This window comes from Notechis scutatus, chromosome 2 (genome assembly GCF_049901735.1).
Source record: "Notechis scutatus isolate UNSWTSFEM ecotype Mainland chromosome 2, rNotScu1.2, whole genome shotgun sequence".
Taxonomy (NCBI): Eukaryota; Metazoa; Chordata; class Lepidosauria; order Squamata; family Elapidae; genus Notechis; species Notechis scutatus.
In genome coordinates this window covers 116898426-116926198 of record NC_142010.1, presented here as the reverse complement: position 1 = coordinate 116926198, position 27773 = coordinate 116898426, and the positions used below count along the sequence as shown (strand labels likewise).

The following is a 27773-nucleotide window of genomic DNA, read 5'->3' as shown; positions in this document are numbered from 1 at the left end:
ATGAGATTTTCTTGGCAACAATTAGGGAGGTGATGAACCATTGCCCTTTTAAAAATAATGCCCAGTGGAACGGATAGATGTGGGATTTCATAGTCCCATCCCGCTATGAACCAGGCTTTTCAGGATCAGTGAAGGTCCTAGAAGACAGGACCTCTGGACAGCTTCTCAGAAGAAAAAAAGAACAGGAAAAGAAAGCCCCGCCTGGAGGCTCCGGGGAAATGGACCCTGGGCATGTTCTCCAGAGTCGGCAAGGCAAACTGCACAGGGAAGGCGAAAGAGAGGCATCTCCCCGAAAACAAAGGCTCTAGAATGAAGTCAAAGGCGCGTCATCTGGGCCACCCCAAACTCCGTGTCCAAAGTTCCATCGGGCAGGGCCAGACTTCAGTTGGTTAATTTGGAAAAAGTGAGCCCATCCATCAAGAACAGAAAAGCAGCCTTGGTCCCTTAGAAAACGCGGAGCAGGGGTCCGGCTAGCTTTGCTGGGTGTTGAGTCCCAGCGAAAGCTCTTGCCACCACCCGCCGTTCATGTTTTTCAGAATGAAAGATTGCAACCTCGGACGATTGCAGGCACGTTTATTCGTTATCACGCAACTATTCTGAGCTCTGGCTAAACATGTGGTTTGGTTTGTGGGGGTGTCGTTCAAATAAGCGTGAACGGACCGCGGGATAACAACTTACACGAGAGGGCCAACGAAGGTGGGTGCCTATTATCTCCTTAGCGATCGTAATGCTTGGCGCTACTCTGCTCGGGGTGAATCTGAATGAATGAACCTGCATTCAAGGAACTTTCGTAAAGTGAAGAGGTCCCTGGGCAGTTCTTCCGCGAACACAGCGAGCTTTTTTCCTGGCCCCAAGGCCGCCTTTGGTTTCCAGGACATCCTCTCCTCCCTGCCGCCGCCTGTTTTGCGCCCCGGGAGGGCTGTCCGGGGCGCAAATCCGGGGCTCTAAATCCTAGAAAGGATTTAGAGGAGCTTCAACCTTTTTTTTTTTTTTAAGGTCTGCTGGATTGCGACCAACGTCTGCCACGAAACAGCGACCCCCAGCTGTCAAAGGAGAAGTGGACGAACAGGTTTTCCTGCTCAGTCCAGACATCGCTTCCAAAACCACCACCGTTCTAATAGCGAAGGAACGGGAGACACGAACCCCAAGTTTTTGCTACCGCTGAGAAAGACACAGACCAAGCCACGCTTCCTCCAAGGCGGCCGCCCTCCAGAGGTAGCGGAATACAACCCCCAGAATCCCCCGGTCCCTCTGCTAAGGTTGGAGCACCCGACGTTAACGGCCTGCAGTCCCTGGCTGAGATCACACCTCCCATAAAGCCCGGCGGAGGTGCACACTCCAGTTCCCTGAAGGAACCGCCGGATCCAGGTTTGCAAAACCTTCCACGTGAGCGACGTGTCATTGTGTCCCGGGGCTTTGGAGCGTTAAATCTTCGAGCTTCCGAAGCCTCCGGAACGGAGCCAGGCTCCACGCGCGGTGGGACTTTTCCTGATGGAAACGGGGAAAGGAAGAGGCGGCGGAGGAAAGATTGGGCTGCATCCTGCCCCAATATCCACCCAGGAGTAGCCCCCCCCCCTGGAGAAAACTGCGTGGCTGCTGGACACGCTGTGGCTATCGGAGCCTCAGGCGGCTGACCGCAGTAGCTGGGAGACACCAGAAAAATCCGTATCGGGGTGTACTACCCTAAGCTGGCCACTAGGGGTGACTTGATGACGGCGCCCTACTACCAGGAAGTCAGGCTGGACTGGACACACGCGACCGAAAGAAATCCTTCTAATGCCGATCTTAGCAAGGCAAGTCTCGGAAACTGCTGACGAAGCCAGGGCCCGGAATTTGGAGGAAAAGTGAAAAGCAGAACAAAGCTGCTCCAGCTGGATTTATCAGTTCCGGATTTGAATTTTGCAGGAGTGTTGTTCCATTGAACAGGAACATTTGAAGTCGATTAATCTACCAGCATTTGAAGAGTCCTGCATTCAAGGCTTCATCATAGCATATTTTAAGTTAAAGTCGAGATGCGCAGTGATTTTTTTTTTTTTTTTTTGCCATCCCGGTTTATTCAGTGTTCTTTATTTTGCTTCCTACACTATAACCAGCCTTCCAGAATCCAGTTGCTGTTATCAATTTTCCAGCCAAAATTACCCATGAGAAAGGAAACAGTCAAGGGTGTTAGAATAGGAATATCTTCGTGGTAAGACGGGGCAAACAAATTTAAACAAAAATAGTATTCTAAATAATTTGCACATGTTCACCCAGGAAAATGTACTGTAAGGAACTGCTCTTGCAGGATGCAATTAGAAATGTAACTTCATTACCAACCTGGAGCTTTGTTAAAGTAAAATAAGTCAATTAGATCTGGTCTTCCATTAGCTTGACTAAATGAAACAAGGTGGGTTTCATATTTCATTCCCCTGAACTTTTACACCGCATTCCTCCTCAGAAGATTATTTATGTTTCTTTTTTATGGTGTCATTAAACAGCTGCTAATCCCAAGGACAGGCTACAAATACACCACAACATTGATAATAAAGGACAGTGTAAATATCTTGTAACATTAAAAATGCATTTTAGATCTCATTAAACATTTCTGATAGTGAAGTATTCTAATTCAATCTTGGTCTACCTTTAAGATTAATGCCAGCTGCAAATTATAACAAAAAAGACCCATAATCTAACATAACCATGGGCAAAATTATTGCTTGAAACTTTTTTTTTATCCACTGGTTATTTGGTAGTTCCTTGTGTGCTGCAGAAAAGGCCATACTACTTTCTGCAAGGTTTGTGAAAAACTATCAGTTCAGTGCTGAAATTGCACACACCACCACAAAGAAAGGATAAAGCAAACTGCATAGAGCACATCCCAATCCTATTAATTTAGATTTTGGGAGGAGAGGGGTTGTAATAAGGAGTACTTTGAAAATCCTCTAAGAACACTATATGTTATTGCATCAGTGGCTATATGCTTTAATATTCTTCAAATCTGCTGATTGAAGCCTCTAATGTTTTTCTCATCTACTGCTTCTGAAGCCTATATCAGCAGGTATTTTTATACTGGTGAAGTTAAATAGTCTTTAAGCTGAAATTATATACAGAAGTTTGGAAATAAAACCCATACAATACAGTGCAATTTTATTAAACGTATAAGATTTGCATTGTCAGTAAAATGTGTTATAAATGAATTAATATTTTAAGATTAAGAATAGGGAAACAAAGTAATAGTGAAAAGGCTATCCAAATGAGGCAGAAGAAGCCACAGTTAAGTTAAAAAAATATTTATTGATACTAAAACAGAGAATTGAAAGTTATACAAAAACTGTCCAGCATAATGTCGTCTAAAAGTTCTTTTAAGCTGGGAAATAAATTAAACAAAACAAACAGAATAGTAATCCCAAGTCTAAACTAGAGTAAGTGGCAAGAAGACGGGGAGATAGACATTACACAACAGAACCAAGCAAGCTACACAGCCAGGGTCAAACAAATAAACCCCAGTGCAGCAGTGAACCCACAGTGAGATCAGTGGACAGACACTGCTGTCAGCCTTATTTAATATTCTGCCTGGAAAGTCTGTCCCACTCAAACAAAGAAGCTAAGCTTTCCCAGGGTAATAACATCCCCAACTTTTGTTCTCTTAGTATAAAAGCAAAGAAGCAGCTCCAGTTAAAGCAATTAGAAAATGTCATACAAGAACTATTTGGCTTTTTTAAAAAATGGAACATACAGTGGTTGACACACATTGCAAGAAACACTGAACCGATTCTTACGAGTCTCTTGCGGAGGCATTTCGCTGAGCTCGGAGCAGAATAGAGTGAATATTTATTGGAGTAGTAGAAACACTGCAATATAAAGTAACTCTGTTCCCCTTTAGTTTTTGGTACTGCAGTTATTAATGTTGATCACGAGACTAAACTGAGCACTTTTGCTCACTGTAAACAGTGTAACTAAGTTATTCCAAAACAAAAATATTTACCCAATTAATGGAGAAACACACCTGTTATAAAAAGTTTTTAAAACGTAGAATAGTAGCAACAGAACTTTTAAAAGAAATTTGCTACATAGATAAAACACGCACAGAAGAGGCAGAGCAACAAGCCTAAGAAAAACATGTAATAAAAAGGGACAGTGATTATCATCAAGTTCAGTTGTCTACCCATTGCTGATAAAATCGAGTCCTTAACTAGAGAACTCACATGCACCATCTGCTTACACGAGGTTAGTTGTCATTTTGGAATTCAGTTGCATGTGCAATATACAACTAAGAAAGAATATGGCAACTTGCTCATTCAGGTTGGCATTTAGGACTTTAGACTTTGAAACTGAAATAGCTGGTTAACCAAAAGGCACAACAGCATTTGAGCTTCTGAGGGAGAGCAACATTTCAGTTTTCCAAAGAAGCTGGAGATGAGAAAGAAGCTTGTTTTCAATGGAACTGTCTGAAAAGCAGAATTAAGGATCTGTAATAGAGATGGGGGGGCGGGGGGGGGGGAAATGTTTCTCTGTGAGAGGAAATGGTCGCACACATTATAGATCACAGTCTGAGAAAAAATGAGTATGGAAAATGAACAGAATCAAAAGCGACTTGTGAAACTTAAAGAACAAGACAATACTGCATGTAGGCTAATAGAAGCAGCAGTCCTGCAGAGAGTAAAGTAACACAGGTGCATATGTACACATACATATGCAGCATAACAAGGACCTGAGAAATGGGGCTGGGGACAACGGCTTTGTGGGAGGAACTCCAATTTCTGAAACCACTGAATTCTTCAAGTCGATAAGCAATATTTGCCAATATTTTAATGGAATTTTCTTCTTTGGGAAAAGACAATAGCTTCGACAAGAAAGGGTGTGGTGGGGTCTAATAGAAAACTGACTTCATTTAACCAAATTGCTGGGCATCCTCCTCTTCTGACTCTGCTCCAGGATCTTAGTTCTCCACAGAAATATCTACTTTGGCAGAATTATCAAAATATTGTCAACATACATACAGAATTAAAAGGCACACAATAGAAGTTAAAAAGAATTTAGCCAAGGACAGCTCCAACAGGAGGTGCATAACAAAAAAAACTGAGACAGGCACACATTCTCAACTAGGTTGGGATGTACCAATTGCTACAAAGAACACAGGCTATTTATCTTCATCTGGGCATTACCTTGACTATCTAAATTTGGCAGGTTTTACCAAAGGCATTTAAAGGATTGACTAAGACGGCCCCTTTATTAAACAATGATAGCTTTAGAGTAAGTGGACAGAAGAAACCCCTAGAAAATGTTGGGTGCTCTAAGGAGATTAGTTGTTGAGGTGAGGAGACTTAAAAAAAAAACCACAGAGAGAGGGAGGGAGGGAGGGAGAGTGAGAGAGAGAAAATGGGAATTGCATAATCTGACTCAGGAATACACAACTTGGATTAGGAGTACTGCACTAATTGCAATGGAGAACAAGGGCGAAAAGACAGCATCTGTTTAAAAGCACTGAATTGAGCAAGTCATACAAATCTACGATTCACAACAAATGCCTTGTTTTCTTACGGTTGTCAGGGTGTTTGTAATATAGCTACTAGATGGTTTCTTTTACATGATAAGTCACATTCTCACAGGAGATTTCCCCCCTCTGATCTAAACAAAGAATATTTTTGGAACTAATATGGTGAGCTGAACAAATATGGTGAGCTGAGAGCCTAGGCAGCCCAGGACTCAAACCAGATGGGTTATATGAAAATGCTACCTGAAAAACATTGTATTAAGCCTGATGCCTGACCCTTGGAGGCATTCTACCTAGCTGCAGGCCCTTTGGAAAATCCTGGCTCAACCTGTCACCTTATTCAGCAGCAGTGCACATCAAGAGGCGTAAGCTTAAGGAACTAGAAGCACTGTTTGCAGAAGACTCATTCGGTGCACTATTATAACCCGGCATAACAAATTTTAAATTACAGCTGCATGGGAGCAAATCTCATGGACTTCCTTGGAATTGTTTTCTATGTGAGTAAACTTTGGTGAAAAAGATACGCTTCCATGTCAATGTATTCAACAAAATTATATTAGCTAACATAAGCATGAGCAATACTTTATCCCTGATAAATTTGCTGTCTTGCCTTTTCTTAACTTCACTTGCTCGTATGGCAGCAGCGCAAATATAAAAGAGAAACTACAGTACGAGCAAGAAAAGTAGTAGGCTACGCCAATGCTTCAAACAATCCAAAAGTCTGGAAACCATTTACTGAGTCACATCACAACCTACAGACAACAGACTATACTGTGGTCTCAACATACAGTTTTGAACAAAACCTTTGCATTGCTTTACCTTGCCATGGGTCTGATAAACAGTGGTCCAACATCATGTACTTTATGACTTTGAAAGCTGCAAAAATACCCATTTCAATAAAATTCCTTATCAATTTAACATTCCCTGTTTCTGTTTCTTTTTATGCTAGGAGTATGGGGACTTAGAATTACACTATTAGAACAGTCAAATTGTGATAGAGCTTGACCGTCAATTGACTTGACCGAGCTTAGCACTTCCCAAACTTAGACCAGGGCTCTTGACCAACAGGAAGCACCTGTTCTGAGAGAAATAATAGAAACCTAAACTGAATCATCACTTCAGAGAGCAGGTAGCCTAAAATAAACATAGCTTCTAGGATGTTTTCATTCCAGTCTATCCTCTCTGGTTTCATACATTACCTTCGTGGTCAAGGTAATGATAAAGCCATCCCTTGCTGGAAGAATAAAGCAAAGAGAAATTTCAATCATTTCTGCCCTGTATAGTGATGCCCTGTGGCAGAATTTAATTGGGAAATACAGGACATATATAGAGATCAAATAAAAATAAATGGCAGTTTGTATCACAATGTTATCTTGCCACCTGCAATAATTTTTTGTAGTTATTGCAAGTAAGAATAAATAGAAAGATATCACCAATAGAAGATAATATTTGTACCTCAGGGTTAAATTGTGGAGTCCTAGATGCTCCTTGAGCTTGGTCATTTGCTTGCAGATGTTTCATTCTCTCACTACATGACACCATCAGTGCTAGTGACTCTGGTGTTTGCTCCATCTTTTTATAACAGTACAGTAATTTGCCCTGGCAGTATGGATGGGGTGTGTGGCCCCACATTCAGACAGCTGACACCACACTCAGTAGCACTGATGACGTTACCTAGTTTGGTAAAGAAACGTCTGCAAGCAAACTCCCAAACTCAAGAGAGCATTTAGGACTATAGAAAGATATCAATTGCATAGAAACCTCAAAAACCTGCCTTCTAGTTCCAAAGATTCTCAACTCAATTTGAACAGCACACATCAATAGTATTTTACCTCACATTATAAGGCATCTTATGCTTATAAAATCTCAACATCAGCAAAATCTCTTAATTTTGCTTCCTTCCCGTTTCTTCTGTGTAAGCAATAGCATGCAAAATGTGTATACGTGTGCATGTGTGCGTGAACACGCTGGGGACCCACAAGTGATCTCAACCACATAAGCATATAGCAATTTCTCAGAACACATGGCTTATTTAAGCAATGATTTACACATGTCACATTTTACATGGAACTGGTTTCCATATAAAATTTTCCAATATGTAAAAATCTCCTGAATTACATGTGTGTACACTCACGTACACACCAGATGTTAAAAATGAGACAGCATTCTCCTCTGAGTGACATCTGCTGACATTTGGCAAATTGAAAAACATGTTGTCTTTTCAAGTTCTTGAGAACATTATTCTGCAGTTCTCCAACGTTGGTTTCCTGTATCTGCTGATATATTTGGCAGAATGAAAAGCATACTTTCTTTGCAAGTTTTTGAGACACTAGTCCAAACAAGTTAATTGCTACTTCTGAAGTTTCTACAGATCAATGCTCAACCTGAACCACACTCACTTGATAGCTGTTAGTCCCAGCTCCACACCAATGCTGTCTTATATATCATACCCTCTAGTTTCCAAAGCAAGTTGGAAGTATGACTTACATACATTCCCTTAAGACAAACTTTTTATATGGCGCTTGGCAGGTATCCTAAATATAGATTTGTTCACAAATTTTCAAACTAACGTAATTTGTTCTAGGAGCTGAGAAGTGTTGAAACTTCATTATTTGGAAGAAAAATAAGGAACTATTTTTCTTAGAGAACCTATTCAGGAGAATGTGTGTGTGTGTATACACACACACACACATACCAGTATATATTTATTCTCTTGAATGTTTAAAATCCTCTGGCCTTTCAAAATCATATAGCTAAAGTGTTCAAGTACAGCAAAGCATGGAGTTGTAGTTTTCAATACACTCCACTGCATTGGCGAGCAACATGAGTAAAGCCAAAACTCTTGAAAAAGAGCCCCTAACCTTATTTCTCTGGTTGCTAACTACTGTGGTTTGCTTCTCCTTCTAATATCCAAGGGGACAGTAAAGGGAGATTCAAATGAGACGGGAGGAATAATGCTTATCTGCCTTGGAGCTCAATAATGTCTTAGGTTAAAAAAGCCCACACTTGTCGGCGACTCCTTAACAGTTACTGTGATCAAATTAGCTGTCACATCTGTGACAGAAACATGTTCAATAAGACTCCGGGTAGGTTTCCAGTCTTGGTTTGTCTGGATGGAAACAGATGTATTCTGGTCTGCTCCAGGAAAAGAAGCAGAATCTCTGTCAGAATCAGAGCTAGTCTCCTCTTCTCCGGTGCTCCCTTCTGACATGCCTGAAGTCTTGTCTTTTGTGGGACATCCCTCCTGGGCACAGGTAGTATTACTCTTGGTAGCTGCATCTCTCTCACTAAGAGCTGCTCTTGGTGCTGGTTTCTCACCTTTGCAAGGATCTGCATCTGCTGATGTTGCCCCTGTGCTGGCGATGTTCTGGCTGCTCCCCGACCCGCTGCCCTTGGATGCACTTGTCTTTGTTGCTAAACTGTTGCCACTGCTTTTGCCAGCTGCCCCGCAGCCATGGTGAGAAATATGGCTGCTGCTGGCAGAGTTTGGCCCATTCTTCACACTTTGCAGATTTAAAGCTTGTAGGTTGAGCTCTTGGTTGCAAGCTGGCTGGCCGCTGGGAGATCCAGAAGGAACTTTGTTGCCGTTCTGCAAGTTCCCCGCCTTTTGTTCCCCCAAGGAACTGCCACTCGGTCTCTTGGTCACTTTGGATCCTTGCACAGTCAATTCCAGGTTTCCAGAACCTTTCTGGTTTTTCAGTTTTAAATCCAAACCTAGGCTGTTCTTGCAGGACATAGCTGACTTCAGAGTCAGTCGTCCCACTGCAGAGGCATCTGCGGAGCTCTGGTTCTGTGACATCCTACTCATATAATGGACAATGGAGCTTTGCCAGCTGATACCGCAATTTGGGCTTCCAACGGTAGTATTCTTCACTAGGTTGGAGAGGTTTTCATTGGAGGATGCTCCAGAACAAAAGCCACCGAAGGTACCTTGGGCTTCCTTCATGTGAGATTTAAGCATGGCAATGCCAGAACTTTGAGCATTGTGTTGTGGCGGCATCTTGCTTGCCAGTTTGGACCCCCCTCCCCCTCCCCCTAACTCCTTTCTATTTGTTTTAAGCACCTTGGTTAGGTTGACTGTCCTCTTGGCTGCCTTCTGCTCTGGAGGCAGCGGCTTCCGTCCACGTTTCTTCCTAGCGGAGTCCTTGTTTTCGGGTTTGGCAACTAAAATCTGAGCTTTTTTTTGAGGCACTGGGTGACTTTCTCTGTTCCGCTGACTTCTCTTTGTCTCAAGGTCACTTTCATCCTCCTCGTCAGAAGAGGAAGTCGAAGAGGAGGTGGAGGAGGAAGAGCTGCTGGATTTGCTCTTGGAGGGGGCTTCAGGTTCCTTTAAATACAGACAAAACAGAATGACAGCAACATGAATATGGTCCACTTATTCAATAATCTTGCTGAAACTATATTCTCTGAAATACGATTTACATGATCAATTTTCTGTCTGGATAACAGTTTATTTTTCAGAACCAACAGAATTTGCTTTTATAATTTGCTTATTATATTTCAATAGGGAAAAGTTTCTTGTTACAGACTTGTATTTTCCTAAGTAAAATTAGATGTTTATAAAGGTGAATAAAAATATTGACTCCAAGTGATAGGAATCAAACTAAACTGCACAAGAGATTACCAGGCACCACTGCAGGTGAACTCCAGCTATCTACAAGCAAGAATGCTCCCGTGACTGCAATTTCAATGAGTCCTATAAACCACCATTACTTACAACGTTTTTTCTTGGTCTGCCTCTGGGTCGTTTGCCTCTTTTCCGATTTTGTACCTCTTTCTCATGTTCCCTGGGAAGACAGAAAGTTATCCTCTTACTTTTCTTTTTCGGCAGAAGATGCCTTATTTTTGTTTTCAGACAAATTCACTATAAATTTCACAGGAATCTTGTGATCCATCCAGAGTGAAATCCTTCTCAATACATAGGAAAATGGATTACCAACACAACACAAATTTGCTTGTTTCTTATATAAGAGTATGCTGTATCACAAATCATCAGAGTTCAGTTAGAATTTGGCCACTGCTATTCCATCATTACACTTCAATGGATCATTCTGTTGTAGTGAAGACTAGGTTCAGTGAATTCTTCTCTATTATGCTGAAATATTTTGTCATTCCCTCCAAGATTTTTGTGCGCAGAAATAAATTATTCTGGTTTTGCTGCTGTGCAAAGTATATTTATAATATTAATGGCGCAATTTAAAATGTATTCATGATAATACTCCCTCTAGATAAATTTTTAAGATAAAGTACTGACGTTAAAAACCTGAGAATGACTTTTTAACCAGCGAAACACCTGTGTTTAATTTTTATTTGTATGCATTTTGTACATTTTCAAAGAACACCGATTTAAGTATACAAACAGCTACAAATAAAAAACATTGTATTACATATCAAATATACACACCACATATGCAGAAAGATATGATCAAAAGTAATGGTGATGTTACTTAGATGCAAAACAAAAACAAACCCATAAACAAAAACTTTTGAAAAGAATTCAGTGCGGAAAATTGCTACGGAAGACCAATAATTGCACTGGATTTCAGAAGATGAATGTTTCCAAACAGGAAGAACAAATCTATCCAGAATTTTTGGAATTACTCAAAACCACATTTGAAGTTCAGCTTGTATCTCTATACAGCAAGTAATGAAATAAATATACATAATCCAGTGGTATCGAACAAATGGTAAAAATATTGTTTCTGTGGGAAAATGTGAGTTTAAGGCTTGCATAAGGCAATGTATTCATTGAATTACAAAAAATTATTAGGGAAGGATAAGGACTTTTCAGAAACACTTAATGATACTTTGCACCTGTCTTTATTACGGAAGTAGATTGGATGTACCAGCCTGTAGTTATATTTTCAAGTTGGGAACCCAGGGAAGAATCATTAGAGAATATTACAGAAATAAAATACAAAAATATTGCTGTTCTAAGAAAAATATTAAAATATTTTATAGTACCATTTGCAGAGATGTCCAAAGTGGTCAAGGCAATATTCACATTAAGAAGAGCTGCAGAGAACAAGGCTAAATATAATGTAATACTTATTTAAAGTAAATCATTAGAAAAAATATTTCAAATATTTGGAATTTAAAAAAGTTATTTTGAGAACCTACAAGCAATAGTTAGAGGTGCAGTGAGTGATGTGATAGTGTGTTATTAATTCTTTGTATGAAGTACACCGGTAGATATAGATGATCCAGCAGATGCTGTTTACTTTCAAAAGATGCTTGACGAAGTCCCTTATGAAAGATTTCCAAGAAAATATATCAGCTGCTGGAGGGGTAGAATGGTCCCTCTTTGGTAACCTTTGGGAAAAGAATGCTGGACTAGACTGGATTGTTTAACATACTACAGCTTCCTTACATTAAGGCTAAATATCCATGATGCCTTCTCCAAGAGCAGGTCACAACAAAACGAGGATGAATCAGTATGTATTAGCAGAAATCCCAGAAACAGGACCCACCCTTGCTAGATATACCTAATACACAGACAGACACTGGTACCAATCCTGGGACTGGCATGAAGGAATGACTTTCTCTAGTACAGTTTTTTGATTCTTCAGAGACACCCAACATGTTTAACTGCCTTTATACTTTCTCAGACCTCTAGCAATTGTCTGGTCTCTTCCAGAACTGCCTTATGCAAATTGTTCCGATATTTTTTTCTGGTAAATGGGGATAAATTTATCTTTAAAGGAATATTGGAACTATTTATTTTGATAATGTTAAGTCTTTTCAGGTAGTCCTTGATGTACGACTATATGTTTAGTAACCGCTAGAAGTTACAATGGTACTAAAAAAGTCACTTATGACTAGTTCTCAAGCTTACAAATGTTGCAGCATCCCCACAGTCACGTGACACATATTTACAATTTTTATACCATTCCAGTGTAGTTGGGATTCCATTCCACACCAGTTGAGATTTAGATATCTCGGCAAATTCCTATTACCATTAATGGAGATTTGCCTAAGCTGTGCGAGATTCAAAAGGACATGAAGGATGTCCTCTGCCTCCTTTGCTTTTTATTTTAGTCTTGGAGGTTTTAAATAGAGACATCAGAAAAGATTAAAAAAATATTGAGTTTAAAGATTAAAGAAAGAAACGTATGATCTGAGAGCTTTTGTTAATGATTTAGTTTTGTTTCTACAAAACCTCCAAAATGGAATGGAATATTTAATGAAGAAACTGAATGGCATTGGTGCCTTAACTGGCTTGAAATTATATAAACAGATTAATAAGTACCCATCAAACAACGCAGAAGAGAAGTAGAAATGTTAACTCTACACTGACTTATTTAGAGTAATATCATAGAAACAAATCACAGTATGAATACAGACAACCCAATTGATTTACATAAAACACTAGACCATGTGTTCTTGCTTCACTATTATATTGCTTTTTGGATATTACTACAATAGATAATTTTTATTTTTTAATGGAAACACAATGCATATTACTTAATGTTAATATTCATTAACACATCGACATTACACAATGCATATTACTTAATGTTAATATTCATTAACACATTGACATTATAATTTTGATAATATATTGCTCAAAATACAAATTTTGATAAGCAAGGTGTTGCTGCAGATGTGGTATACAGTCTTCCTTTTAACATTGTATGTATTAATCACTTATCCATAATTATTATTACTCATATATATTAAATAAATTTATAGTTCTTGATAATTTTCAAATAGTAGGGGTATAGAAAAATATATATGTGTTTAATGTAGCAATTAATACACAATTAGATTAACAGGAGTCAATTTCAGCCCCAAAGATGACAATAGGAAGACCTGTCCTGACCACAAGAATCCCTGTTCCAACTCCTGAATAGAATCTCCATCAGCAAGACAATTGCAACTGGCCATTTGGGACATCCCCTACGACAAGGAATGCATTGACACTCACAAAGAATGAGCTAGATAATTTTTCTGTTTGGGATTTACAAAATAGATTTGTTAAAGCTTTAAGAAATTTTGTGGGAAGGGACAAAGAAAAAATGAAAAGAAATAGTTTTATGACATTATTTGATCAAGATTGTTTAAAAAAATGAATTAAATATAAATTTATTTTATTTAAGGTTAAAATAGATATCCTGTTATCTCTGGCAAGTCTTAATAAACTTTTGACTGAATGATAAGGTTTTAAGAATTTATTTATAGATAAGAGATGGGATATGATTATTTGTTGTATTTCAAAAGAAGGTGATAAGTCACTCAAATTGTTTGTACTTATTGTGGTAAAGGGATATATTCCTTATAGATTTCTTTTCATTTTCTTTATTATATTTCTTATTTTTCTTTCCATTCTATTTTTAATTTTCTGAACTACATTTTCATTTATCCTTTAGTTTGCATTAGTTTTTGTTTAATTGTAATTTTTAATGAAATTATTATTTAAAAAAGAGATAGTAATGGCCTCTGGACAAAACAACATATGCTTGAATTGAATACGTTGCCAAGAAATGCTCTGATAAATCAAACTACATTTAAAAAAACTGACAAAGAATGAGTCCTTCAGAATGAGTTGATCTAAAATAATATAATATGAAAAAATCAATTTACTCAAAAAGGTTTATATCTCAATGGAGTCTTTTTATTGATAAAAGGGTCCACAGTATATATTTCAGAGCTGTACACCTGATGCCCCAGCTTTCAGGATTTCCCTCATTAATTTTTAAAACAACCACACCTCCCTCCCCCTTCAATTTGTTATTGAGGAAACTGAAAGAAAAATCTAGCTCAGAAATAAAGCCAAAAATCAAATGGGTCCTTGGTGCTAAGCTTGGTTGTTTTCTTGCAGACATTTCATTACCCAAATTAGGTAACATCATCAGTGCTAAAAATCAAGACATATAAAAGGCTTTCTGAGCATCCAAATAAATTATAGCTGTTAGACTCTACTTATTTTGTAGTACAGCACAAACATAATTAAAAACCTGATTATGTCAGAAGCTTGAAATTCCTGTATAAATCTAGCCTGGGCTGTGTGCATGATAAAAAATAAGCTGTAATCTACAGACTAAGGCATCTATTAAAATCTTAGCATTCATATCTATCAAAGAAGTATAATTAGAATACATAGTTGAATCCATGTCTGCCTTGGAAACAGCTATAATATTTATCTCATCAAAAGGGAAACAGGAAGTGGATTTGGAAAAAAAAGATCTACAAAAGCAACACTTACCAAAACTTTCACAAGCTCAAAGACAAATTATGAATGAACCTATAACAACTTTTAAAATATCATTTTCACACCATTAAAAAAATAAAAATAAAGCACCAGGTCTGGATGAAATCTCGAATCAAAATCTTAAATGCTTTAAAGACAATTCTTACAATTACTGAACCTAACTTTGCAGGACTCTACAATGCCTCAGTCTTGGAAAGAAGTCAATATAGTGTTATTGCTAAAAGACCAGGATGTGTCTCTAACAAAAAATTATGGACGAATCTCATTGTTAAATAATGATTATAAACATTTTACTACAATATTGGCCGAAAAATTGAAAAAGATTTTACAGACCTTTATTCAACATCAATCTAGGGCAGGGGTATCAAACTCGATTTCATTGAGGGCTGCATCAGGGTTGTGCTTGTCCTCAGGGTGTGTGTGTGTGTGTGTGGGGCCAGCTCAGCATCACTCATGTCGGGAGTGGCCCAAGTGCTCTGGCAGCAAAAACGGGCTCCCAAGCTGTTTTCAACTGCGACAGCTTCCGGCAACCCTCTGCCAGTGAAAACGGAGCTCAGGAGAGCTGCAGGCGGCTCTCCTGAGCTCCGTTTTCAGCTGTGACGGCCTCCTTTGCCAGCAAAAATGGAGCTCAGGAGGGCCACATGTGGCCCTCCTGAGCTCTGACTTTCGCTAGCAGAGGCATTGCGGGCCAGTCCTTTGCTGTTTCCAGGGCAGTCCCAGGGCCCAGATCTAAGTACCCCGCGAGCTGGATCCAGCTCCTGGGCCTTGAGTTGACACCTGATCTAGGGTTTTGCTGAAAAGACAACTAAGAGACAAAGTGCCTTGGATACTACTGAACATTTACAATATTCAACATTAATATTTTAGCTTCTATTTAGTTTGGGTCTTTGTGATTAAGTTTTGAAAGACATGGATTTGGGGAGAAATTCATTTAAGGGATTAAATCAATTTATACATGTCATCAAACACATGATTATTAATGGAGATTTGCCTAAGCTGTGCAAAATTCAAAAGGACAGAAGACAAGGATGTCCCTTATCTTCTCTGCTTCTAATTTTAATCTTGGAGGTTTTGAATGGAGACATCAGAAAAGATGAAAAACTGTTGGGTCTGAAGGTTAAAAAAGAAATGTATGAACTGAGAGCTTTTGTTACTGATTTAGTTTTGTTTCTACAAGATCCCCCAAAATGGAATATTTAATATTTATATTTTTATATTAATTTAATTTAAAGAAACAGAATGATTTAGGTGCCTTAGCTAGTTTTAAAATAGATAAACAAAAAATGTTGGTAAAGAATATGACTGCACATGATCATGAAATTTTAATAAGTCAGGCTTTAAGGTGGAAAAAAGGTCAAATATCTAGGGGTTAGATTGACTTAATACAACTTTTAAATTATTTTAGAACAATTATTGTTATATTACTGTTTGGGAATGCCATTAAAAAGGACTAATCAAGGCTAAACTGAAGTTATTGATGTTGGGTAGAATTTCTGTAGTTAACATGATCTTACCAATTTTGGTGATCAGTGCTCCATTCAAGCAATAGCAAAAAGATATTTCTAAGTTCATATGGCAAAGGAAAAATCTGAGAATCAAATATAAATTGCTGCAAGATGTGAAAGATAGAAGAGGTCTACCAGGCTTAAGATTAATTTGGTGCTTGCTGATTGGTTTGGATGAAGGGTTAGGTGGCACTAAAAAAATAAAAGATTATTAGATCTGGAAGGTCATGTGTTGATATTTGGGTAGAAAGTCCATGAATTCAGATTTGGGTGCGTTGTCCAGTATTAACCTCACATTGGATCTCACACAGGTAAGGTAAATGCAGATTTCAAGAATCATTTTGTTAGGCATGCCATCCTAAAAATTTGGAATATAAAATAAGATTCTCTCTTAAGACACCTTATTGGTTGTCACCTCCAAGAAGTCCTTTAAAAAAAATGACAATGCATCATTGGTATTTCACACTCGAGCGTTTTATGGATAAGAGAATTTTAAATGTAGGTTAGAAATGTAATACTTTTATCATCTTTAGTGGACTTGTGATAAAGCAAATAACTACTGGAACCAGATCTTTAGTTTAATGCAGAACATTTTTAAAATAAATACAAAACTGAAATCAGAAGTCTTTCTTCTAGGTTTGATAAAGAACTTGAAAGAAAATTTGGAACTTTATTATTATATATGTCGACAGTGGTGAGAATTTTATTTGTTCAATGATGGTAAGACTCATGATTCCCAAAATGGAAAAATGGACAGTGAAGGTGATATAGTTGGTGGAGATAGCAAAATTGACTGTTTTAATTAAAAACAAGAACTTATCTAGCTTTGTTTCCACCTGGAAAACATTTCTGGACTTATGCTTGAAATGGGGAAAAATGAAAATTTGATTTTAGGCTTTGATGATTAGATTTTGTTGTTATAGAAATGGTTTGAATTAATTGGATGTCAAGCCCAATATTGACATACGTGTAACCATTTTAGTTTGGCTTAATATATATTTTCCTTACTATCTCTTTGGCAGTCATGGGGGAAGGGTTTCAAGCTTGAGTGGAGATAAGTTGTTGAAGCTAGGTGATCATTCTTCCCGTGGGAATCCAAGCTTTCCGTGCCTAGGCACTGGAGGTGGAGACTTATGACATCAAGCAATGTTGAATTACTTCTATTGGAGAATGTGACTTTTGGGGGTTGTTTCTAACTTCTAATATATGGGGTAATTCCGGGTTGTCATGAACTTTGCCAATTTGATGCTTTCCTAAATAAAATAAATTGTCTTGGAAGATGGACTTTGGGCTTTTCTTTTTAAAATGGATTTCATCACTTGGAAACCTGACATTGGAAATGTAAAAGATTGAGGTTCTAACTTTTCTTGTATTCCACTGCACTGAAAAAAAATCAGAAGCCACTACTTTTTCCTTTTCCTTTCCTCATCATTGCACTTTCCCTTTTTCTTTCTTGATGTTTGTTTCCATTTATATTTTATCTCATCATAAATTTTAACAAAATTCTATTAAAACTTTGTATGTGCTAAAAATTTTTAGGGATACAGATTTATTTGAAGAAGTTCCATTATATACATTTAGTAAACTAAAAAAATAAGATCCTTTTCTACCAATAGGGCCATTGCCTTTCACAGATTTCAAAGATTTCTCAATGATTTAAAAAAAGATAAGGGATAGATCAATATGACCAATGTACAAACCTCCTCTCCCCCTTTAACCAGGTATAAAAAGTATTCTGCAATATTCTGCTTTTGACCCAGTAAGACTTTTTTTCCTTTTCTACAATCAAGGAGGGTTAAAATAAGAAAATCCCCAATCAAGTCATGGAAAATGACTGATCAGGTCCACAACCAAGTGAAACCAAATGAAAGTAGTGTGAAAGTCAGAGTTGGTTTCATTTCCAACCAAATTATGCAGTGATGCATGCAGCTGAAGTATATGAAAAGCGTAATATATTTCCCCCACAATTTAGAATAAAATTTAACAACTATTAATAGATCTGGATCAATAGATGGTATAATATTACATTATTTAAATTTGATTGAGTCTAAAGGCCAGTAATTTACAAAATTCTCGCTTTTCTGAATATCATTATCTGGTGTAATATAATAAAGACTTTTATTTTATTCTGTTCTATTCTCTTGAGATTGAGGTATTTCTTTCAAGAAATATATAAGTGGTATATACTAGATTCCTTCCTCTTAATTTTTAAAATAAGTCAGTGAGATAGATGGACCTGAGAAAGTGACTCAAAGTCAGACAATCAAAAACTTTATTTTTGGCAGAGATCAAAATTCTATATTGCTCAGAGGGAGGGAAGTAATAAATAGATAATAATTATTTAACTTTCTCTTGTAACAATTTAACTCGGCTATTTGTTGCTTTGTAAGAAACATATGTAATTCCTCAATCTCAAATGACTGCTTTTGCAGTGGTCCATCTCAAGACAGTGATATAGAAAAATTCTGCTTAAAACAAAAAAAGATACCGCTTTCTGGTTCTACCTGCTTAAGAAAAAAACATTTACCGGTATGTTTCAGCAAAGATACTTTCACAACTGACTTAAAAGAGGCATTTAAACTTTTGACTCTTGTAAGGCTGAAGTACAGAAGTACCATTGAAGTCACTTTTAAATTTAAAAAACAAAGAGTGAGTTATCAGGAAAAAAATTCAGATGAAAACAATTGTTTTGTGCATGGGCAAAAGAAGTATATATCCACAAAGAAGGGTTAGCAGAATACCAACTATCCTACAAAATTAAAATCAAATATCTAATAAAATGTTGATCTAGAAAAATTATTGATCAAAGCTGTAGTATTTCTCCCACCCTCATGTTCTTTAAAAACTATTTACCTTTAGGGAGAATAGGAGTCTGTTTCCCTGCAGAAAACCAGTTTAAGTGCTTGCCTTTCAAAGATTTAATTAACATCAGTTTATGTTTGACTGCAGGGAAAAACCTATTAGCATTCCATGTTATTAAGGAGACTGCATTAAATGTTAATATTCAAAGCAGTAGGAATGAAAGTTCCTGCCGTACTGAAATTTACATGTTGCAACTACTAGTAGCAAAACATGGTGCATCATATCAGACCTCCTCTACACAGATAGGTAAGTGGAAGATGGAAGAATGGGAATTCTACTGATTAATCTTTCTAAAGTAGTGCAGTATATAAATCTTAAAAGAAAACAAACAACAAGAGAGGGAAAAGATGGGACCAGGAAAGAGAGGGAAAAAAGCAGTTCAAGAATCTACCATTTGCAATCTCTCCCTGTAGCCAAGGAGATACAGTATGCTATAACAAGCGCAGAAAGTAGAAATTGCAAAGGCGATACTTTCTCACTTATAGTAGAACTTCCATTAAAACAATTGGTTGGCTTTTTTCATTTTCATTCAGAATGCCAATCAAATGGAAAGTACACCAGAGTGATATAGCAGGAATCCAGGGACATTTCTCCCCTGCAGGAGTTTATCAGCTTTTAGTAAAGAAAGTGAAAGAAAATAAAGTCCATTTGTTTCATAATAGGCTATTTAAAACCACAAATAACCACAATGTAAGAATGGGTCAACAAGTCCAGGAAAATGCCTTGTTTTTTCTAATGGTATCCAGGAAGCTGTAAAAAGTTAAAAAGTCTTCCTGCAGGAAAGGGAATGTCTGTCCTAATGAAGACAACATAAAGTACAAACCAGGAGAACTGTAAGATGATAATCCAGCAAGTAATAATTATAATTTCAGTATAGTATAGGGAAAAAAAATTAAGGGAACAAAAATAATTTCTTTAAATATATTCAGAGCAAAGAACCAGCCAAGGAAGTGACTGGGCCATTAAGCAACAGAGGAGTGAAAGGGACACTCAGGAATGCTATTGGGAATGTTGAGGAAATACATGAACTATCTTTTCTGTTTGCACCACAGAAAATATAGAAGAGAGATCTGACTTTCTTAGGAACGGAATTGGGACAACTGAGGTGCCAGAGAAGATTCTACATTAGGAGAGAATGCACAGTAGCAAATCATTGGGTCCTGATGGCATTTGTTCAAGAGTTAGAACTCAAATGTGGAATCGCTAAACTACCAGCAGAAATGTAACTTGTTCCACATGCTGGGCTAGGTAATAGATGTGGCTTCATTCATGGAAGATCTGGGAAATTACAACACGGTTAGCTTAACATCTGTTCTTGGAAAATTGGTAGACATGATGATCAAGTAAAACTACATTCAGAGAGTTTTGCTGAAGTATAAGAAGTTTGGATTCGCAAAGATAAATTCTGCTTCTCCAACTTTCTGTAGAGCTTTTTGACAGTATCAACAGATACACAGGTTGGCCCCACCAATACCAAGGCTTTTTCAAATACAAATATATCCGTCCTACTACAGATAGTCCTTAACTTACGACCACAATTGAGCCCAACATTTCTGTGGCTAAGTGAGACATTTGTTAGGTGGGTTTTTACCCTTTTTACATTTTTCTTGCCACAATTAAGTGAATCACTATGGTTATTAAGTTAGTGACACGGTTGTTAAATGAATCCTGCTTTCCCATTGACTTTGCTTGTCATAAGTTCTCAAAAGATGATCACATGACCCTGGGACACTGCGACTGTCATAAGTATGAATCAATTGCCAAGCGTCTGGATTTTAATCACATGACCATGGGGATACTGCAGTGGGGATATTTCACCCTGCAGTAAGAGATTGTGTGTATTGCCCAGTGTCTAGAAATTTTAATTTTGCAAAGCAAAGGTGCTCCTGTACAGCAGTTGTAATGAAGCACCTGATCTTTACCAATTGAAGGATTCTCTTGGTATTTAGGAAAGAGGACTTCTGTTGGGTATAGGACATTCTAAAACAACACAGCCCTTGCAAATGTGTCTTAGGTATACGGCAAAGGGGTCGGGAAGAGGTATGGGAAAGAGATGCAGTTTAAGATATGTTCCTCATTTCCATGCTTACCTGTGTATGATGCTGTCTTGTCCTTCAACTTGGAAACAGAATTTGGTGCCGGACAAATGTGTCTGGAATGCCAAGATAAGTACCTATTGAGGGTTCTAGGTAAAATTGGTCAGTAATGTTCTTATATGTGTTGCAAGGTCAGGTGGTTTTGTGGACCAATCTTCCTTTTTGTGCAGAATGTCTTTTCTCCGTATGTTCCCATCATTCTTCCATCTGAGCTCTCTTTGCATGATGTCAGGCTAAAGAGACTCTGCCCATGCTGCACTCTTATTCTAAGACATGACATCCGACTGAGGCGGATACATTCGGGTTATCCTTGCGAGATGAGCTACAAGTGCTAAACACTGGCATATTGACATCAGTAAGGCTGTTGTCAAATTTCTCCAATACTGAAGTCAATGAAAGGGAAATTTCTTGCACGGAGTTTTGGATTGACTGGTAGAATATTGTACACAGAAGAGAATGTGCCCATCAACTGAAGGGAGATCATACCCAGCCAAAGCGTTCTCCTCCCCTTCATATGCCTACATGGATATCTATGACAACTAGGTTTTACCAGCTTTGTGCCTGTCATATATCTTCCATTTCTTTGGTGCCACAAATCTTGAAATCCCTTATGTCATTATTACTTTTGAGTGCTTTGATTGTAGGATATCCAGGAAGCCCAAGTCAGATTATCACTTGAGCTATCTTCAGTTAAGTTATAACAATTGCATAGATTAAAAAACAAAAACAGGGAACCACAGAATTACAATTTGGGAAAATCTAGAAATTCGTAAAGTTTGAAATAACTCTATTTACCTGCCTTATGTTGCTATTTTCCTCTGGTTATACATTGTTTTTAATCACTTTATGAAATTATAGAGTAAAATTGCACAGAGTAAGGAGAATTAAATACTATAATATTAATTTTCAGTCCAACAGTGGCCAGAAACTCATAAGAAAGCACATATGGCATCAACAGCAATATTTATTAATACTAAAGGGAGACAGCTACTGAAAATAAGAGATTCCAGTTTCTTGCCTGACATTTATTAACAGATCCATCTTTGATTTATTTAATATTTTAAAATCCCATGCTTAGTAGACACATCTCATATAAATAATTATATTGCTTTACAAAGTTTATCTTATTTACTCTTGTTCTCATCATCCCCATTTAAAGAATAATTTCTCAGCTTTAATGTATTTAACAGATAACAGAGTTGGAAGGGACCTTGGGGGGTCATTCAACCCCCTGCTCAGGCATGTTTATTAGCATTTATATACCACATGCTAAGTTTTTTATATATATAAAATTCATATATTTCCATGCCATTTTAGCAATCTTTCTTCTAGAGCTATATTATTTGAGTTAAAATTTAGAAAAAAATAACTAAGGAACACAGAATACAAAATCAAATCTATAAAGGAGATAGAAGTTGCACTTTTCACTGTGAAACAGCACACAGCTGGGAGTAAGGCATGGCCCAATCTATAAATCTTGTAACATTGTCACTTGCACAGGAAATCAGTTTCATGTTTTTTCCAAAAATATGTGCAGGAAACTACACTTGTACCAACTCTGAAAGCTGCTAAAAAGCTGCAGGCACAGTCAACCTCTTGAATCACACTGGAAATTTTGGTGGGAGGATGCAGCAATAGATTATTCTTAGATTTTTTTTTTTATTTGTCAAGCGATTATAAGATAACAGGTGTTGCGATATCACCCAATGATCCAATGATACCATACCTGCCAGGTAACGTGTAAAGCTATGATTGGTCAACATAGTCAGCCAGGTAACAAAACAACCAACAACATGTGTAAAGCTATGATTGGTCAACATAGGTATTACCTTATATGGTCAGTATGCCTTATATGGTCAGTTACCTTATATGGTCAACTATGCAAATACATAGCCTTATATGGTCAAATGTACCCAAAAGGAATGTTTCCTCATACACCCTAAACCCCACCCTAAACTTGCACAATAAAAGAGAGGAGCAAACTTTGCTCGGGGCTTCCTCTCCCCAAGGACATGCCTTTGTGTCTTTGTCATCATTGCATCTGCGAGAGAAGCCCGTCCGGGCAGTCGGTCCGGCGTGGGCTGCCAGCTGACTCCCCATCCCTGCAGTGGGACCAGCAACGCATCAAACTGGTGACCCCGACGTGATCGCTTCTACGATACGTCCCCTTCACAACGCGCTCCTTTTCTAGGAGGCGTTGCCCTGACTCCTGTACTACAACACCGGGCAACGGTAAAGCGCATTTGTAAGTATGGGCTCTCCAATTTCCAAAGTTCTGTCCAAGCATGTGGATGAACTTCATTTTTAGTCAGGAAGGCCAATGCTCTGCAAAGAACTAATGGCATGACAGTCTTTCCTCTTTCAAGGAAAGCTATAATATCTTTCCTCCTCTATCTTCAAAAACATTGCCCAGCCTACTCCGAGGATGGCACTCTTAAACGCTCCACATGGGAGAAAATTGGGAAATGGATCCATCAACCTCCTCGGGCAGCGCCACATTTCTCTGTACCTGGAGAGCGCTCATGGCTGCGATCGACATTTTTATCCTTCTGATTCAACTTTGAATCAACAGGATTCTCTCCCTCCTCCTCCTTTGCCTTCTAATTCCCCCCTGCTCTTTCAGCAGAAATTTCACCCACCTCTTCTTTGTCTTCAAATGCTCCCCCCTCCCCCTCCCTCCTCCCTTCAACAAAAACCTTACATTCCTCTCATTCCTCCCCCTTAATTCCCCCTCTCCTCTTCCAGCAGAAATTTCACCCATCTCCTCTTCTCCCCTGCTCCCTCCTCCCCTTCAACAAAAACCTTATATCCTGCCTTACATTCCTCGCATTCCTCTTCCCCTCCTCCCCCCTCCCCCTCCCTACAGCCTTTCAGCCTCAAAATCTTCCCTTACAAAACCTGACTCCATCCCTCTAATACCCCTCCCCTTGCTTCGTAACACCTTTCAGGAAGCTTTAGCTAATGGGAAGATTAATGCTGAAGATCTTTCTTGCTTCCCCATGATCCTTCAAGTCCCAGCGGCAGGAGGCAATCCAGTTGCTCAGTATGCCCCATGGAATGGAATCTTATGAAAGATCTTAAATCTGCCACCACCAACTACGGTCTAAAGTCACCCTATGTGCGTGCCATGCTGGAGAATATCTCTAACAACCATAATATTCTCTTTTCTGAATGGCAAACAATGGCTTCGATGCTCCTGACATCCTCCCAGCTTGCAGCTTGGCACAACGATTATCGCTTGGCCGTCTCCATGGCTGCTGCAGCAGGGCTTCCCAGGGTGTCACCCTGGATCACCTTTTGTGCCAAGGAGCTGTGATCACCCCACAAGATGAGATTCAAATGGCTACTGAGGGCTATCCTATCATGCGTAATGCTGCTCTTAATGCCTTCGTAGGGTTCCTGACCCATCTCAACCCTCTTTGTCTTTTCATAAAATTCTTCAGGGTCCTTCTGAACCTTATACCTCTTTCATTGACCGTCTATCAGATGCACTTAACCGGCAGATAGAAAACCCCCAAGCGCAAGCTGAGCTTCTCTCAAAGCTTGCAGTGACTAATGCTAATGATGATTGCCAACAAATCCTGAAACCTCTTCAGTCCATTCCACATCAGACCCTTGCTGACTATATTAAAGCATGCCAGAACGTGGGAACTGAGGCGCATAAAGCCACTGCCCTTGCCTCAGCCATTACCTCCTCGTTTGCCATGACCACCCCCGTGCAGGGAATTGTTTCAACTGTGGCAAACCCGGTCATTTTAAGTCTCAGTGCCGTTCGCCAGGAGGTGGCAGTGCACCCAAGGGAAGGAGACCTCCTCCTCCCTCTGTTAAGCCAAAAACAGTTTGCCCTCGCTGTCGTAAAGGTTTCCATTGGGCTAGCCAATGTCGCTCTAATCCACATCCTTCTCCAAATGCCCCCTCGAAAACTAATTTCGGGGCCAGCAGCTAGCCCCGCCCCAAGGCTGCACCTACTTCGTCCCAAACAGCTTTCCCTGTTCTGCTTTCAACTGCTATTATCTATGAGGATCCTGGATCTGTCTTTACCCTCCCCCTCAAAGTTACACTTCCCGCCCACTCTCACCTCACACGCCCATCTTGCTCATCCCAAACTCCTCTTTGATCATGGAAGGGGTGATCGCCGCCCCCCTTTCTTTATGACTCATCCGCTCTTAATTGCCTCTCTCTTACAGCAGTAGGTGATAGACCTTTCTCATTGCCTCTAACACTATCGTGCCACTCTTATTATTCTTCCTCCTCCATCCCCACCTCCTCCTCCCCCTCCCTCATGGCTATTGACTGCTCTATAGAAGCCTCAAAACCTCTGCTAACAGTGTCTCTTAATGGTCGTCCTTTTACAGGACTGGTGGACACTGGAGCAGACGCCTCGGTTATTTCAACGACTGAATGGCCCCCAGAATGGCCCCTTGAACAATCACCTTCTGTCCAAGGTGTTGGTGGAGTTCAAAGCGCTCAGGTCAGCTCTAATTGGCTTACTGCCATTACCCCTGATGCTTCTGCTTCTGCTCTCATCAAACCTTATATCCTTCCCCTTGCTTTCAATCTGTGGGGTAGGGATCTTTAGAACAGCTTGGAGCTACCTTTCACATCCCTTGATTGTCATCATGTCTGTTTCTCTCCCTCTTACCCTTAAATCATCCATTCCTGTATGGGTAGATCAGTGGCCACTCCCCAAGAGAAACTGCTTGCTCTGACTGCTCTTGTCTCTGAACAATTAAGTGCTGGTCATATTGAACCTTCTACCAGCCCCTACAATACTCCAGTTTTTGTTATAAAAAAGAAATCTGGGAAATACCGCCTCCTTCAGGATTTAAGGGCCGTGAACTTTATCATTCAACCAATGGGTGCTTTGCAATGTGGACTTCCCAATCCAAACCTTATCCCACAGCATTTTGACCTTTTAGTTATTGACCTTAAGGATTGCTTCTTTTCCATCCCTCTTCAACCCCAAGATAGGCTTCTATTTGCTTTCACTGTCCCAGAACTGAATAACTCCAGACCCACCAAAAGGTATCAGTGGAAAGTCCTTCCTCAAGGGATGCTAAACTCTCCCACTATGTGTCAGCACTATGTTGACGTGGCTCTCCAACCATATCGCAACCTATATCCCTCCTTTCTTGTATATCATTACATGGATGACATCTTGGTCGCAGCTGAAGGCCCTAAAGGCACAGTTGCAAAAACCCTTCCCATTCTCACCAAACTCTTGACCACAGCAGGCCTCCACATAGCCCCTGAAAAAATACAATCTCACTATCCCTTTCAATATCTTGGTCACAAACTCCTGTCTTCTGCTGCCACTCCTGCCTTACCTTCTCTGACTCTCCCTCCCTCTCCAACCCTTGTACAACTTCAACAATATCTCGGCACGCTCAATTGGGCACGGCCTTATCTTTCTGTCACTACTGCAACCCTTTCTCCTCTATTCCATGCCCTCACGGGCTTGAAACATCCTTCAGATGTGGTCCATCTTACAAGCCAGCACTTGGAGGCACTAGCCCAAGTAAACAATACCTTAAAGCAAGTGTGGGTGGATCGCATCATCCCCAACTGTCTGCTATCTTTGGCTATCTTGCCCACACCAGCTCTTCTCACAGCTATTCTCTTCCAAACACCCCCAAAACAAAGAAGCTGTGCATCATTGAATGGCTTCACCTTCCCCATACTCCTAGGGCAACTATTACCTCTCGGGCCCTTCAGCTCGCTTTGCTCTGTACTAAGGGGCGTCACCGGCTAAGGCCCTAATCGGCCATGATCTCCAGGCAATACATGTTCCTTTCAAACTGTCTCAATGGGACCCCTTTTCAGACATCTGATGTCTTACAGGACGCCCTGGAGAATTGGATTGGTCCCATCTCTTGCCATCTCCTTCTGACCCCCGTCTACAGCTAATTAAAACGGTACCTATTACCTTTTCCTCTCCAGTAGTTGCTTTTCCACTAATTCAAGCCATCACAGTTTTTACTGATGGCTCTAAAACTCATGGTGCTTGTGTCTGGTTCGATCAAACTACCTGGCACAAACAATTGACTAAGCCACAATCATCAGCACAGCAAGCTGAATTGGCTGCCTTCAACTTAGCCTTAGAGTCATTTCCCACTCAACCAATCAATATCATAACGGATAGTTTATATGTCTCTCAATTGGTTTTGCATATTTTTGAAGCATATCTGTCTCCTTCTCTACAACCATCATTAATGACACTGTTACTTCAACTGCAAACACTCATTCAATCCAGAGCGCACCCCTATTCGTGGCCCACATACGCAGTCACCAGCAGCTTCCGGGTTTCCTTTCAGAAGGAAACCAGGTAGCTGATGCTGCTTGTAAATTACTTCCTATCACTGTTAAGTCACCCCAACCTTCCCTCTAACTGCAGGGGAAAGTCATAGTTACTTTCATCAAAACAAAAAGGCTCTGGTAAAACAATTTGGCATTTCTTTGGCAGAAGCGACAGCAATTATACAACAATGTCCCACATGTAGTCTTCAAGCAAAGAACTACCCCCAAGGTATCAACCCTAGAGGGACTGATGCTTGTGACACCTGGCAAATGGATGTCACGCAATTTCAGCCTTTTGCACCCTGGAAATACCTTCATGTGTCTGTTGA

The 27773-nt window shown here is 39.4% G+C and overlaps 1 protein-coding gene across 1 annotated transcript in view; it reads right to left on the bottom strand.

The window, feature by feature from the left end:
- Positions 1-3253: 3253 nt before the first annotated feature.
- CBX2 (chromobox 2) overlaps positions 3254-27773 on the bottom strand; it is a 31481-nt gene continuing 6961 nt past the window's right edge. The window contains exons 4-5 of the mRNA XM_026667277.2: positions 10191-10260; positions 3254-9800 (exon numbers count right to left, since the gene is read on the bottom strand). Of these exons, the coding sequence (XP_026523062.1) occupies positions 8448-9800; positions 10191-10260 (1423 nt within the window). The 3' untranslated portion in view covers positions 3254-8447. The remainder of the gene's footprint in view (positions 9801-10190; positions 10261-27773) is intronic.